We start from the raw sequence: 17,046 nt of genomic DNA on the forward strand, positions 1-17,046 counted from the left end.
TGGGAGAAACCAGGCTTAGTCAGGGGGCCAGTTCTCCTCTGGCGAGCAGTGCTTTGTTACGATTCAGGTTGCTATCATAAGTCTGATAGGATCGCAACATTCAAAGTATTTATTCCAGTTCCATCCGGTTGAGGATCATATTCATCATTCCGGTATGGACGGTTTGTTGAGGAACTGTGCTACTGGCTGTCATGTCGATGAGGCCTTTACAATGGATGAGGAACTGTGGACTGGCCGTCGTGTCGATCTCACAAGATGATCTAGTTGACTCGATCTCTGCTGATACTTCAGGGCTGCATTGTGGTTGTGTCAGGGCTCGCCCTCTGTCTCATCTGGATACGGCCCGGATCCGGTTGACTACGGTAAACCTCGGGATCAATAGAAAGACTAATATTAGCGTAGATGCCATTCTTCTTCTGATGTAACGAGTACATCTGGTGTTATAGGAAGTGTTCCCGGTTCCGGCTGACCTAATTTATGCAGCCTAATAATCCTTTAACGGATTTGAAAATATAAATTGATAATGTGTTATGTGTATGCCAGGTTAAAGAGATGTGTTTTTAGTCTAGATTTAAACTGACAGACTGTGTCTGCTTCCCGAACAATGCTAGGAAGATTGTTCCAGAGTTTAGGTGCCAAATAGGAGAAGGATCTACCGCCTCCGGATCTATCATCTCCAGATCTATCATCTCCGACCGTGGTCCCCAATTTATCCCAGAGTATGGGGAGCCTTTTCCAACTTCTCAGAGTCATGGCAAGCCTGTCATCTGGGTAACGCCCGCAGTCCAACAGCCAGACTGAGCAGAACAGATCAGGTTATACCTGCGGTCATATTGTCATGATTGCCAAGACAGCTAGAGCCGTTTCCTCCCATAGGCTGATTATGAACAGAACTCTCTGTGTCTAGCCACCACAGGACTAATAACTTTCCAGTGTATACTCGGCTACCAACCGCCCCTGATTCCCTGGTCAGGTGAGCCTTCCAAAATTCCATCTGTCCATCATTGGTTCCAAGAGAGTGAGAGAGTCTGGGACTGAAGTCACATCCATCTACAGTGGGCAGTTCGGAGACAAAAGAGCGTGGAGGCTTTACTTATCACCCACACACTCTTGGTGGGTGCTAAGGGTGTATCTGACTCTGTGACCGTGTGAAGGTGAGGTGTCAAGTGAAACACCCTTTTCAGCCCACATAGCTCTGCTAACACAATACCATATAATTTGGCATATCATTCAGTTTTATTTTCTATAAAAGGTGGATAGTGTAGTGTTCTGGTGTTTAGGCAAAAGCCAATCACATGTCTGAATCAATATATGCCCTATTGGTTGCTCCATCTGCCAATTAGATCTAGGGATTTTGACTATGCGCATGTTACTGACGAGCTAGTGCTCATGTTCTGTGCCTAAGAAATGGAGAGTAAAGTTTTCTGTTAATATAATAATGCGTGTAAATAATGCATGTCCTGGCCTTTATCTGCACCTTACTCGTACAGCATAAACACAACAGATAGTAACCCTATAAATTTATTTAAAAAAAAAATACTAGCTACCATTTGGTGGAAATTTACATTCCATGAAGCAATGTGCAAGAGTGCCTTAAATTATTGTCTGAGTTGTGGTTTTGTCTTGAGTATAAGCTATTTTTTTAAGTAATCATGCTGTTTTTTTTTTTTTTTTTTTTTTTTTTTTTCAAAATTAAGTTATTTGCATATTCTTATTCTGTAACTTATTTACATTATTTGATGTGATTTTTTTTTTTTTTTAAGTTGTGTACATTTTGAGACTTTTTTTAGAAAACAAAAAGGTCCTATCTACAAAGGAATATGGGATGCAAAAACTTTGAAGCTGAATATCTCAAACCTGCTCAGAATGCAGAAAGAACCTTATAATTATGTAATGCAAAAATTGAGAAGTGACTTTAGAGAAAGTCACTGGGGTGTTTGAAAACTTTTATGAATAGAAAATAAATTGTTTCAATGGTCTATCAGATGTGTTCTTTAATACATTGTGGTTGTGTATTGGTTTGTCTGATGTAACAAATGTATTATCACAAAATAAATATATTTGTTAAGAAAATTCCTTATGTTTTGGTCCCCTTGAGGAAAACAGCTTATAAATCTTACTAAATTGTTTTTGTTTTTTTTTTATGTAAAAAGTGTGTGTGTGTGTGTGTGTATATATATATATATATATATATATATATATATATATATTTAAAATGATGAATATTATGACCAGTCACAGGTGAAGCGAATATTGTTGATTATCTCCTAACAAGGCCGCATATTATGGACAACGTAGATTAGATGGTAGGAAATAAATCAATTCTCATAATCAAGGTGTTGGATACAGGAGAAATGGGCATGAATACAAATAGAGCCAGTAAAAAGAGCAGAGAAAAGAAGAGCCCAAGAAAAAGAGACCAGAGCAACAGTTACAATCTTCTTTTATCCGTTCCTTGACCATGTGAATGAATGAATGAATGAATGAGGCATTTATATAGCGCTTTCATATGTACTACTGTACACCCAAAGCGCTTTACAATCATATCAGGGGTCTCTCCTCATCCACCACCAGTGTGCAGCATCCACTTGGATGATGCGACGGCAGCCACAGTACAACGGCGCCAGTGCGCTCACCACACACCAGCTGAAGGTGGAGAGGAGAGCGAGTGAAAGAGCCAATTCAATGGATGGGGATTATTAGGAGGCCATGATTGGTATCGGCCTATGGAGGGAATTTGGCCAGGACACCGGGGTTACACCCCTACTCTTTACGAGAAGTGCCATGGGATTTTTAATGACCACAGAGAGTCAGGACCTCGGTTTAACGTCTCATCCGAAGGACGGTGCTTGTTTCAGTACAGTGTCCCCATCACTATACTGGGGCGTTAGGACCCACACAGACCACAGGGTGAGCACCCCCTGCTGGCCTCACTAACACCTCTTCCAGCAGCTACCTGGTTTTCCCAGGAGGTCTCCCATCCAGGTACTAACCAGGCTCAGCCCTGCTTAGCTTCAGTGGGCAACCAGTCTTGGGCTACAGGGTGATATGGCTGCTGACTGTGTGACTGAAACCCAAATGTGAGACATTCAAACTGACCAATCAGAAGATTAACAGATTTAATTATGGTTATGGGAGAAATGTCATAACACAATCTGCTGTGTATGTGGCTGCGTAGCCGCAGACCAATCAGAGTGCTATGATGACCCCTGTCCACTGCTGAAAGCATCTACAATGGGTGGAAGCTGATGGAAGGAGTGTGATGCTCTGGGCAATGTTCTTCTGGGAAACCCTGAGTCTGACTATATGAATTTGACACATGCGGCCTACCTAAACATTGTTGCAGACCAGATAAACTGCTTCATGACAATGGTGTTCCCTGGTGGAAGTGGACTTTTTCAGCAGGATAATGCACCCTGCCACACTGCACACATTGTTCAGGAATGGTAGGAGGAACATGATTTAAGGTGTTGCTTTGGCCTACAGATTCCCCAGATCTTAATCCAGTTGAGCATTTGTGATGTGCTGGACCAACAAGTTCAATCCATGGCAGCTCCACCTTGGACACCTTCATATATATATATATATATATATATATATATATATATATATATATATATATATATATATATACAGTACAGTCTGGTTTGGAACCACTAAGATTTTTAATGTTTTTAAAAGAAGTTTCGTCTGCTCACCAAGGCTACATTTATTTAATTAAAAATACAGTAAAAAACAGTAATATTGTGAAATATTATTACAATTTAAAATAACTGTGTACTATTTAAATATATTTGACAAAGTAATTTATTCCTGTGATGCAAAGCTGAATTTTCAGCATCGTTACTCCAGTCTTCAGTGTCACATGATCCTTCAGAAATCATTCTAATATGCTGATTTGCTGCTCAATAAACATTTATGATTATTTTCAATGTTGAAAACAGTTGTGTACTTTTTTTTTCAGGATTCCTTGATGAATAGAAAGTTCAAAAGAACAGCATTTATCTGAAATACAAAGCTTCTGTAGCATTATACACTACCGTTCAAAAGTTTGGGGTCAGTAAGAATTTTTTTTTTTATTTCTTTTTAAAAGAAATTAAAGAAATGAATACTTTTATTCAGCAAGGATGCATTAAATCAATCAAAAGTGGCAGTAAAGACATTTATAATGTTACAAAAGATTAGATTTCAGATAAACACTGTTCTTTTGAACTTTCTATTCATCAAATAATCCTGAAAAAAAATATTGTACACAAATATTTTGTACAATTGTACACATTAAATGTTTCTTGAGCAGCAGATCAGCATATTAGAATGATTTCTGAAGGATCATGTGACACTGAAGACTGGAGTAATGATGCTGAAAATTCAGCTTTGCATCACAGGAATAAATTACTTTGTGAAATATATTCAAATAGAAAACAGTTATTTTAAATTGTAATAATATTTCACAATATTACTGTTTTTACTGTATTTTTAATTAAATAAATGTAGCCTTGGTGAGCAGATGAAACTTCTTTTAAAAACATTAAAAATCTTAGTGGTTCCAAACTTTTGGACTGTATATATATATATATATATATATATATATATATATATATATATATATATATATATATATATATATGACCAGTCACACACACATATATAATATGCTTCTAAAACAGCACCGACCCTGCCGAGGCATGGACTCTATAAGACCCCTGATGGTGTATATGTGCATATATACGCAGACACACACACTCCTCTATCTCTCTTATTCTCCCTCTACGCAGTACTGTTATAGGTTGGTTTAACTCTGAGCTCAAGCCGAGCCTCGGGTTCGAGCCTCCTTCAAGGACAGCAAGCCACATTTGTTTTACCTTTAACCATTCAGACTGAATGGGCAAGTGCAAACTTGTGAAATCTTTTGCATTATAAAATGAAGTGAAGGCAAACATTTGTTGTATTGTTATATGTTAAAAATATATATTTCATTTGTTATTTATACTAAATAATTATGGTAAACAGTATTAATATTTATTGCTATTTTTTTCTTGCTACTGTATTGTTACTTTTGAAGAAAATGTTTGCCTCACACCTGCCAAACTCAAGGTCTCTTAATAGATTATTACTGACCTCTAGTGGATGATCAGGAGAAGAGAGAAAATGAGAGTTATAAATACAAGTCAGAAAGAGCTTTATTGCCAAGGGTGCTTGTACACACAATGCATTTTTTTTCTTAGTACTGAAGCATCCATTGCACAAATACAAATACAACAACAAGAAATATAGTGATACATTTAAGAATAAAAAAGTAGAAATGTATAGATTTAGTCATAATAAACGTGTAGATTATGAAAATTACACTATTATGAGTAATATCAACTAAATTTACATAGATATTGCACTAAGCAGTGAGGTGTTGCACTTACAGGTATTTGCCTTGGGAGGCATTTAAGAGCTGAAGTAGGGAAATGGCTTGTGGAAGAAGCTGTTCCTGTGCCTAGATGTTCTAGTGCCTAGTTATCTGAAGTGCCGTCCAGATGCAACAGTTCAGATAGATTATGGCCAGGATGAGTGGAGTCTGTGAAGGTTTTACCTGCCCTTTTCCTCACTCTGGAAGAGTACAGGTCCTGGAGGGTGAGCAGGGGGGCACCAATAATCCTCTCTGCAGTGGTGTTGTCTGCAAACATCAGGAGCTTGACAGATGGGTCTTTTGAAGTGCAGTCATTTGTGTAGAGGGAGAAGAGCAGTGGCAAGAGAACACAACCCTGAGTGAGGAGCGCCAGTGCTGATAGTGAGGGTCCTGGATGTGGGTTTTCCCAGCCTCACTAGCTGCTGCTTATCTTTCAGAAAGCCACAAGTATAGTTCAGTTCAGTTCAGTTCAGTGGACTCTAGTGACATTGTTCTTGTAGTCTTGTCAGTTTTATTTTTATATAAAAATGTGTGTGTGTGTGTGTGTGTGTGTGTGTGTGTGTGTGTGTGTGTGTGCAGATTCACTATTTGTGCAACTGAAACCAGTAATGTCATAAAATCATAGCCAGGTCATAAATCACCAAAACATGCATCACCAAAATTGACAAAGGTCTACATAACTGGCCAAGAACCGGATCTGCCAGACTGTCGCGTTGTAAGTAAATCTTAACCCTGAATACCAGGATTAAGCAACAGTTAATTGTTCTCAGACTGTATGTGTTTCACGGTTGAGATTTCCTTCTAGTCAGCACCATTGTTTTTGGGCAGAAGGAATTTTTCCATTAGTCAGTTTGTGGACTAATACATACAATGGAACATAAAATGAAGTTATTGCCTCTTTCTGGATATGACAAAGAATATATGGTTGCTAGAAAAGACTACAAAGTTTAAAGTAGTATTATTTATATACTTTTATGAAGTTTATTAATATTTTAAATTAGCATTTGCATTTATATTTATTTTTCATTTTAATTTTAGTTAAAAATACTAAAAACACATTTTAGTTTTAGTAATTTAGTTAATTTTAGTCATTTTTTATGTTATGTTTTTTTTTTTTATGTTACTGTTTAGCTTTAATTTTCATATCAGTTTTAGTTTTTAGCACTTTTAGTACTTCAACTACAACTTATTTTATTTAGATGCCAAAGCAACATTTTTAATCATCATTTTTAATCATCATTTTTAATCATCATTAAGCTTTTCATCTAATATTTATTTTATTTACATTTTCATTTTATTTCAGGTTTATTTCAATTAACATTTTTTTTTTTTTAATTGAAATAGTTTTGATATTAGTTTAAAAACAAACAAGAACATTATCACTCAATATTTTTGGTGGGCCTAACATATATTTTATTATTTTCATTATAGATAGTTAACTTTTTATTATTTTATTTTTCTGTTTAATTTTGTCATATGGTCCATGTTGGGGGTAATGCATTACAAGTAACGCGAGTTACATAATCAGATTACTTTTTTTCGAGTAACTAGTAGAGTAACACATTACTTTTAAATTTACAACACAATATCTGAGTTACTTTTTCAAATAAGTAACGCAATGTGGCGACCAAGGCGGGCGAGAGCCGTGAGGGAATGGCGCGAGGCCGGTGGCGCGAGAGTTAATGAGCCCCACCTGGGAGTCTCTCACAGAGGAGCTCCGGAAGCATAAAAGGGGGAGCGACGACAGTGAAGGACGAGAGAGGACCAGGCCTGGACTATTATTTTATGTTTTATTATGTTTGTGTGGCCGGCAGATGTCCGCGAGGGTCTGCCGGCATTACTTTCATTTTGTATTTGTTTATTTTGGTATTAAAGTTTGTTAAATGTTTGCCGGTTCCCACCTCCTTCTTCCCGTATATACGAACTGTGTTACATTGGTGCCGAAACCTGGGAGGAAGGAGGGACATGCTGCTGGAGAGCCCTCGTTGCTGAGGGGGATCGCGGTGCTGCGGAGTTCGGGCAGTGCGGGAGTGAAGACCGCGAGAGGCTGCCCTGAGGCGGTGGTACTGGAGCCTTGTGAAAGGTGGGACGGAGACCCGGATACCGTGCTCCTGGGACAAGGTGGGGCGGCTGCCTGTCCTGGAGGGAGCGGAGGTAGTGCCGTCGTCTGCCATGGGCCGGAGCCTGCTACCGTCCACCATGAAAGGGAGGAGCAGGGGACGGTGGACTCGCTGCTGGCTGCCCTCAACCAGAGGAGCCATCACCGGCCTGTCAGGAGGCGGTCGAGGATTCGGGCCTGTCCACCAAGCGTCCAGTGCCATCGCATGGAACCTGCGAGGAAGAGCCTCTCGGCAGGCTGAGGACCGAGCGGCAGTGTGTTTGGGAACCGGACCCAGAATTTTTTTTTTTCTTTTCTTTCTTTTCCCTCTCTCATCCTGTCGCTCCCCTTGTTTCCATCTCCTTTCTCTCGTCTCGTCTGTCCTTACCCCCAGGTGCTGCGGCCGCCGCCAGACCCCCATCGCCCCTCGCAGGGGGAGTAAGCGCAGTCGCGGGAGTACCCCCCGGCCTGCGAGGGGCGATGGGGGTATGTGGCAACCAAGGCGGGCGAGAGCCGTGAGGGAACGGCGCGAGGCCGGTGGTGTGAGAGTTAATAAGCCCCACCTGGGAGGCGCACCGGCCTTGAGTCTCTCACGGAAGGAGCTCCGGAAGCCATAAAAGGAGGAGCGACGACAGTGAAGGACGAGAAGAGGACCAGGCCTGGAACTTTATTTTATGTCTTATTATGTTCTGTATTACCGGCAGACGTCCGTGAGGGTCTGCCGGCATTACTTTCGTTTTGTATTTGTTTATTTTGGTATTAAAGTTTGTTAAATGTTCGCCGGTTCCCGCCTCCTTCTTCCCATATATATACGAACTGTGTTACACGCAAGTTACCTTGTTTTCACATGTATTGGACCGACGCCTCTCCGGGGAGTAAGTGCAGAAGTGTTGTGTGCTCTGTGAGACACAATGAGTATTGTAGTTCTAGACTAAATGTGAACATGCAATTACTTATTTCACTTGCACAAAACAGATTCAGTATTCCTCAAGATGAATAAAAAACAGTGAAATCCAAAATCAGGCCTATTTAATTATTGCATTTGTGTAATATTCTATGTTGAATAACACAAATATACTGTATTCTTACTTTTTTTAAATCAATGTCTTTGCTGCTGATCTTTGATGATCCAACTCAATCCATACTAATAAGCAAAAATTACTTGTTTTGTTTTTATTGCTGAAAAGTGTTGAACTTTCCTTTCTTGTGTCCTATTCTTCTTCATCCAGAATGGCAGCACAGCTGAAAATTTGTTTGAGTTGTGCCCTCTACTGTACAGGCATGAATTTGCATTTACTTCAGCCTGAGGCTTATTCATTTCAACTTTTGGTGTGGGCCTTTATATTTGTCAAAAATGTAAAGTTTGTATTTTTGTTATTAAAAATTGAACAAGCAGGCCCAGCCCAGTAACTAAGTAACACAATTAGTTATATTTTTAGGGAGCAATGCAATGTTGTAACTCATTATTTTTAAAAGTAACTTTCCCCAACACTGCATATGGTTACTTGTCAGTCAGTAAAATTCCAAAATACTTTTCCTAAAATTGTAAGTAAAAATATCTTTTCTTACAATCTTTTGTAAATTCTTGTATATCTAAAAAAATTACAGTTTTAGTTCCCAAGTAATTTCTCTTTTAAAGTAGATTAACTGACATTCATCAGAATGAGGCTTTTTAACTCGTTCAGTAAAATTAATTAAACAAGTGGAGCTCATCTGTTATCTATTAGCAATCAGAATTATTCAGCACTACATACGTTTTGTACTGTGGCTTTAGCAAACATTTACTGACTAAACAGATTGAGCAGCCATCTTTACTGCATTCTAAGAAAACATTTTCAATGTGTCATGATGAGTAATCAAATAAAAGCTACCCTACAAAAGTGAGTTTTAAAGTTCCCCTGTAGTCAATAAATTTATCCCTTAAAACTCATCTTTGATCACCAAAATGACACATTTAAACATTTTTTTCCTGTGGAAAAAATAAAAATATCTTCATGTTTTTAAATGGCTTGAATGTAACTCTACACCCTTGCCTCATTTATTATATGTGGATATATCAAAGTCCCTTTAAGACAAGTCATTTCACTCGGCGGTCATCTTTGAAATGCCTTTCGGGCATGCAAGTGCAGCTCCTATCTCTCTGAATGGGGAAACATAAAATTGTCCAAAGCTGTTTGCCAAGCTTTCGATTAAATTTCATATTTGAAATCACCAATGAAATCTGACAACAACTGTCTCATAAATTTTGTTTCTAAATGCTCGAATCATCAAAAAAAAAAAAAAAAAAAAATGTATTTTTCAGGCTGGATCAAGCGAATGCGCAGTCCTCAATGCACATCTCTTGTGTTTATTTCGGAGGTGCGCAAGTTGTCGGAACAGTTAAAAGACCTGTTTTGGAGATGCGGAGATCACGTGTTGGGGTGTAGGGGGTTATAAGCTCTAACAAAGATTGAGGAACCAAACTATGCAAAGCCTTAGGTAGGCATGATTTTTTTTTTAAATCAACATGAAACCTGACAGGGAGCCAGTGTAAGTACTCCACAACAGGAGTGATATTGTCCTGTTCCTAGTCAGGATTCTACCAACAGGATTTTGCACAAACTGTAATTTATTTAGGGTAGCTTTTGAAACACCAGCCAGCATCAATGTGGGGAAGTACAAAAATGTTAATCAACTTAGTCTTGCAATATTTCTAAGATGAAAAAAGATGTTTTGACAGTATTCTAACATCATGATCAAATGTTAAATTAGCATCAAATATCACCCCCAAATTTTAGAGCCATCCACATAAGGTTAATAACCCAGCTTTACGTAGCTGGTGGATACATCCATTTTTTTAAAATCTCAGAAATACATTGAGAAAGAAAGGCCACAGCCACATTATCATTGGGTTTTGAATATAGATTTGAATGGGTAGATTAGATGAAGATCATAGATTGAATAAAGATTGGAAATGGGACAAAAAATATTAAAGGTGCCCTCTAGAATCAAAAAATTGAATTTATCTTGGCATAGTTAAATAACAAGAGTTCAGTACATAGAAATGACATACAGTGAGTCTCAAACACTGTTGTTTCCTCCTTCTTATATAAATCTCATTTGTTTAAAAGACCTCCGACGAACAGGACGAATCTCAACATAACACTGACTGTTACGTAACAGTCGGGGTGTACACCCCCAATATTTGCATATGCCAGCCCATGTTCAAGCATTAGACAAGGGCAGGACATCGGGATGTGGACAGCTGAATCATCAGACTAGGTAAGCAAGCAAGGACAACAGCGAAAAATGGCAGATGGAGCAATAATAACTGAATTGATCCATGATTACATGATATTTTTAGTGATATTTGTAAATTGTCTTTCTAAATGTTTCGTTAGCATGTTGCTAATGTACTGTTAAATGTGGTTAAAGTTACCATCGTTTCTTACTGTATTCACGGAGACAAGACTGTCGTTATTTTCATTTTTAAAAACACGCACAGTCTGTATAATTCATAAACACAACTTCATTCTTTATAAATCTCTCCAACAGTGTGTAATGTTAACTTTAGCCACGGAGCACTATCAAACTCATTCAGAACCAAATGATTAGACATGCTGCATGACGAACACTTTGTAAAGATCCATTTTGAGGGTTATATTAGCTGTGTGAACTTTGTTTATGCTGTTAAAGGCAAGCGCGAGCTCCGTGGGCGGGGAGCGTGAGCATTTAAAGGAGCCGCAGCCTAAATCGGCTCATATTTAATGATGCCCCAAAATAGGCAGTTAAAAAAATTAATTAAAAAAAATCTATGGGGTATTTTGAGCTGAAACTTCACAGACACATTCAGGGGACACCTTAGACTGATATTATATCTTTTAAAAAGACGTTCTACAGCACCTTTAAGATTATCTAAGTCCATGTTTTTTTTTTTGGTACAGGGGTAACAGCAGAAATTTTTAATGATGATGGCACAACACCAGTGCACAGGGAGTCATTTATAATACCCAAAACAACAGGACACAAGGAAGCAAAGCATGATTGAAACAGACAATATTGGTATTGGTAACAGTTGGTATAGGATCAATTGTGGATCAGCAGCTTTCATTTGTGAAACCTCATTACTAAGAGAATGAAAGTCTAGTGTGGAGAAATTTGAGTGCCAGAAAAATCTGAAATATTTAGAGGAGAAGCAGATGAAGGATGAGTAGCATTTACAAGCATTATCAATCTTGAAAGGGACTAAAGAAACTTATTACAAAGGTGAGTTGAAGCAGGGACATTAGAGAGTTTGTTAATGGAATGTAACGGTTGTCTAGAATTTCTTTGATTATTGACAATTATCTGTAAAAAAATAATCAAACCTGGCTGATACAATTTCAGCCTTATATTTATGTAAGTGGTCTTGCCAGGCCTGGTTATTAAGTCGAACCAGACAGACACCACCTATGCTCCATTTTATGACAGGATGCCTTTATTGCACGCAGATCATCATTATACTAGGGAGCAGAATGTACAAAAGATACAGATTATGAATTTAAAGGAGCAAATTAAAGGGGTCATATCATGAAAAGCTGATTTTTCCCATGTTTAAGTGCTATAATCATGTCACTGGTGCATCTATTAGCACAGAAAATGTGAAAAAGGACAACCCAGTAACTTTGTTTTGGTAAACCTTTCTCTGCAAGCATGTGAAAATTTGAGCCGTTCTGATTTTGCTCCCTATGTGACGTAGGTAGAGGGTCTTATTATAATATTACCGCCCCCTGAATCTGTATGTTTCCACCCACGGCGCTGCCATTGTTTTTGCAAGTGATGAGTAACACTGGTCCTGGAGTGCAGCTGCAGTAGCAGCTGTCCTGAAGTTTAGCTACAACGCTGATCAAACACACTTGAATGTCTTCAGGATTACTAAACCTACATGAAGGAAGGTGAGTTGTGTCAAAGCAAAACTCCGCAGGACAGCAGCACTCAAGAACGACCGTCCCTGAGCTTGTGATATGTCTCAGTTATGTAAACATTATCACTGATCTGTTAATGGCTATAATAGCAAACCTACGAGTCTCCTGGCATCTGAGCTATATTATATATATATCTGAGCAACATATTTTGTTGATCCTGGAACAACATTCCAGTCTGAAAATTTTGTCTTAACCCTATTCCTACCCCTAAACCTAATCCTACCCATAACTTATCCCTAAAATCAGAGAGGAAAGATAGGTGAATAACACTGATGTAGAAGCAACTAATCCTGGTTGCAAGCCTAAACTTGACATAAACTGTAAACTTGTCCTTCAAATCTGATTGGTTGATTGGAATGTTGTTCCAGGATCAACAAAGATGTCTTACTTGGCAAAATCACGGTGACCATAAGTCATTAAAACTAGAATGCTACACACGACACGAGGGTCAGTAAAACAGGATTTGCACAGAAGTTGATTCTCAAAGATAGATCGATACCGCTGATCCAATTTCATATATATTTATTTTGTGATGTTTGTAAATTGGCTACCTGAATGTGTTTTGTTAGCAAGTTGCTAATGTACTATTAAATGTGGCTTAAGTTACCATTGTTTCTTACTGTATTCACAGAGACCAGAGCCATTTCGTTACTTTCATTTTTAACACAAAAACACGTGTAGTCTGTTTAATTCATAAACGCATCTTCATTCTTATTGAGTCTCTCCAACGGTGTGTAACTTTAGCCATGTTAGCCGTGCAGTACACTATCAAACCCATTCAGAATCAAATTTTAGCAAACATCCACAAAATACTTGCCATATGTTATATGCTGCATCAAGAACAGTTTGTAATGATCCATATTTGCTATGTGAGATTCTGCATTATGTATGCATCTGTATTGGCATGACGAGCAAGCTTGGGAGCTCATTTGCATTTAAAGCAACCCACCCACAAAAACAGCTCGTTTTTGCTCACACCCAAATCGGGGTAATTATATTAAAATTATATTACATCTTGTCAAAAGTGGCATAATAGGTCACCTTTAAGTACAAAAAAATGCATGCAATATTTAACTTTCCTTGGCTGTTGAAGCAACAAGCTACATGTGTTACAACACTATGGATAGAGGACGGATTTGCATCATAACATGGTTTTTTAAAATGATCAGAAAGATTTTTTTGAGTTTTCATCAGTCTTCATGCTTTTAGGTTTGGTGGTAAGAGAACATCATTGATAAGGCAAATGATTACATGTGAGAACATTTCTTTGAAAGTTACTATGTCTTAGTTGTATCTTGCATCAGTTTCTGTCATTGTGAAAGTGGAGTTGTTTTATATTATTACTTTAAAATGCTTTAATATAAAGGAGTATATTATTTTGTCATTTTGCTGATTTACTTTATGTGGATCATGACGACATATTCCTATAACATTTTAAGTTCAGATCATTAATTACACTTTGCAACATTCTTCATTACATTTTTTTATTTATTCCATTTTTTTTCGTCTCATTTATTGACACATTTTCATTATTTGTACAGCTGAAATGGGGAAACAGTATGAAGTCAAAGACAAGTAATCAGAAGTCCAGACTTAGAAATATTCAAGAAATATTCAGACTGGCACTCTAGTTGGAAGCGATAGTCCTGTCGATCCAGGAGCGCAGTTGGGAGATGCGGGCGTAGACTGCAGGGGAACTGGTGTCACAAGTCCTGGCGCCCCAGGACACAGACCCCACCAGAGTCCAGACCCCTGATCTCTCACACACCAGAGGACCACCAGAATCACCCTGTGGGAAACCCAGACACAAACACACATTTGAGATTGAAACAGCAGCAAAGTTGATATGGGAATGTGTTTGTCTTGATCTGTCTTTATATACCTGGCAAGATGAGGATCCAGAGGCTCCAGCACAGATCATGGCATTAGTGATTCTGTTCTGACCCCAGATCTGCCTGCACACAGCAGGACTCATGATGGGCAGACCTGTCTGCTGCAGGATCCGAGGACTCGCTGACAAAAGAGAGGAAGACATCAGAAAGGACAGATCAGTAATTTTTTACAATTTGTCCTTGTCTAAGAGGCGACTTACATGTGGTGGCAGTTCTGCCCCATCCAGTGGTGAAGCAGCGGGTTCCAGGCAGGATGTTGATGGTTGATGGAGCCAGACATACAGGAGAGATACGGGGAGTGAAGACAACTGGAGACGCAAGCTTCAGCAACGCAATGTCATTGTTCAATGTTGTGCTGCTGTAGAGCGGATGGGTGATGACCTGCATATACAGATAAGGATGAATGGTTAATATTGAAAGCTGACTTTATAAGTAAACTAAGATGTAAGCATTTTCTTATACCTATATCAGAAGTTTGGATGTTTTCTTTCTTGTGCTGTGTTGTGTATGTGAAAAAATGTAATAGCAAAAAAAAAAAAAAAAAAAAAAAAAATGTGTAAAGGCAAGTTTTAGCAGTACAATAGCATACAGTACAGATGACATAAAATCTTTGATTAGAAAGAGAGATGTTGACCTATATTGTTTTTACCAATTTTTACACTTTTCAACTTAATAGAGCTTTTCCATTTTTTTTATATCGGGTTCACCAATTAAAAACACCACTGTTTAACTTTTTAAATAAAAATAATTAAATCACAAATGAAAAATATGTACGATAATTGTTAGATAATGTCCAAACCAAAGAACAGAGTAAAATAACTAAAAATGGCTTATCAATTGGATACTTAGAAATAGCATAAATAATCTATTTGTTATGTAATCTGTATTGATCATAAAAAAGCAAACTCAACTGATCTCTTTTTTTCAGTGTCATCTGTTCCAGTAAGTTCATTAAATATTGTTACCTTGGACACTAGTTTGACCTGGATGGGTTCAACATTGGAGCCACGATCATGTTCTCCAAGAATGACACGATGATTGCCAACCCTAAAAAAAGAGAGAGAAAGACAAAACTAACTGTAAATAGAAAAGAGCAACAGCATCTATTAAGAACTATTGTATGTGAAATTTGTCAGATTGAAGACTCTTACCTGACACCGCAGTGAGCAGCAGTGAGAACCCAGTTCTGGTTGATCAGGGATCCACCGCAGAAGTGGAATCCGTTGGTTTGCTGTTTCAGAGGTAAAAGCATTGAAAACATGACATATACTCTTTGAATAAATTAGGCAAATGCATGATAAAACCCGACCAATACACAGTTACCTGGAGAGAGACCTGCCAGGGCCAAGAACCAGAGATGGCATTCTGTCCATTCACAATCCTGCTGCCAATCGTCTGTGGCTTAATCGCCGGCACTCCACAACCTGTTGATAAAGAACAGAAGTTCATGACACAAGAATGAAGCTCTTTATTTAGGTTTTGCATTTTGTAAATATATATAATCACCCATCACTTTTCTTGCAAACTTCTGAAGAAGACACTTACCCAGAGCAGAGGCCACCAGGGCAAGGCAGATGATGGTGAAGAACATGATGTAGATGAGCTTGTGATGTCTCACTGTTGTTTCTGTAGGTGCTCTCTCTTGCTTTTATATCATTTACAGCATCTATTAATTGTGGGATGTGATCATGGTCCATCCCAGCAGCTCCAATGAGCTCATAGCTCGGGAATGTTCACTGTTGGAGACAATCTGAATCTCCATTGTTTAAACTGTCGTATGTGCAAAGAAGATGAATTCTCTATTGTTTGAAGGGGTTTATGACTTCTGTCTATTTCCTTGACAGGCATCATGACTTCAACTCTGTCATTGTATGTTATCAAATGTTTTGAGTGGGAAGGTTTTGTTGTTGCTATTGTTGTGAAATTTTGTTCATTTTCATGCAAAGTGCTTCCTTAATGAAGTTCTTCCTAAAAGTGTTTCAGCAAACTTGCAGTAAATTAGCTGTTTTCCCATTAAATCTGTGATGTTAACTAATCCTCATATTCAAACTTGCATGCCTGCTCAAGCTAGTGATACTGAAGAGGGAGTGAAATTCATGGGATTATGTTACACTATGATTATATCAGTTATGAGAGCTCTACATGTCATGTCATAATCTACATGTCATATTTATGAGTGGAAGATAAAGCCAGTTTGATGCAACTTTGCAAAAGTTTGATGGGTCTTAGTCAAGTTTTGTAAGATTTCAAATGTTTAAATATCAGGTAACACTTTATTTCGACAGTTAGGCATTAGGCACTTAGGCATTCAAGTAACTTTGCAACTACTTGTCAACTACCAGTCATTAGAGTATTAGTAGACTGCTTAAAAGGGATAGTTCACCCAAAAATGAAAATTCTGTCATCATTTACTCACTCTCATGTTGTTCAATAAGTTTCTGCTGGATGAGTTTCTTTGCTCTGTTGAATACAAAAGATGATATTTTAAAGAATGTTGTTAACCATACAGTTGACGTTAGCCATTGACGTCCTACCATCAACTGTTTGGTTACCAACATTCTTTAAAATATCTTTTTTTGTGTGTTCAACAAAACAACAAAAACCTCAGGTTTGGAACAACTTAAGGGTGAGTAAGTGATGACACAATTTTCATGTTTGGGTAAACTATCCCTTTAATATCTGCTAACACTTTTGATGGTCCCCAGACATCAGACT

The 17,046-nt window shown here is 38.1% G+C and overlaps 1 protein-coding gene and 1 pseudogene across 1 annotated transcript; both read right to left on the reverse strand.

Annotated features, from left to right (window-relative positions):
* Positions 1-2,943: 2,943 nt before the first annotated feature.
* LOC125261071 lies at positions 2,944-3,060 on the reverse strand (annotated as a pseudogene).
* Positions 3,061-13,952: 10,892 nt separating this feature from the next.
* On the reverse strand, positions 13,953-16,050 carry LOC125261050 (chymotrypsin-like protease CTRL-1). Its single transcript, XM_048179598.1, has 7 exons — positions 15,877-16,050; positions 15,655-15,755; positions 15,483-15,562; positions 15,297-15,378; positions 14,532-14,712; positions 14,322-14,452; positions 13,953-14,228 (listed from the first exon to the last, which is right to left on the reverse strand). Exons 1-7 carry the CDS (start codon positions 15,920-15,922, stop codon positions 14,067-14,069), a joined length of 783 nt encoding a protein of 260 aa, XP_048035555.1. The 5' UTR covers positions 15,923-16,050; the 3' UTR covers positions 13,953-14,066.
* Positions 16,051-17,046: the final 996 nt, after the last annotated feature.

Source organism: Megalobrama amblycephala, unplaced genomic scaffold (genome assembly GCF_018812025.1).
Source record: "Megalobrama amblycephala isolate DHTTF-2021 unplaced genomic scaffold, ASM1881202v1 scaffold253, whole genome shotgun sequence".
Lineage (NCBI taxonomy): Eukaryota > Metazoa > Chordata > Actinopteri > Cypriniformes > Xenocyprididae > Megalobrama > Megalobrama amblycephala.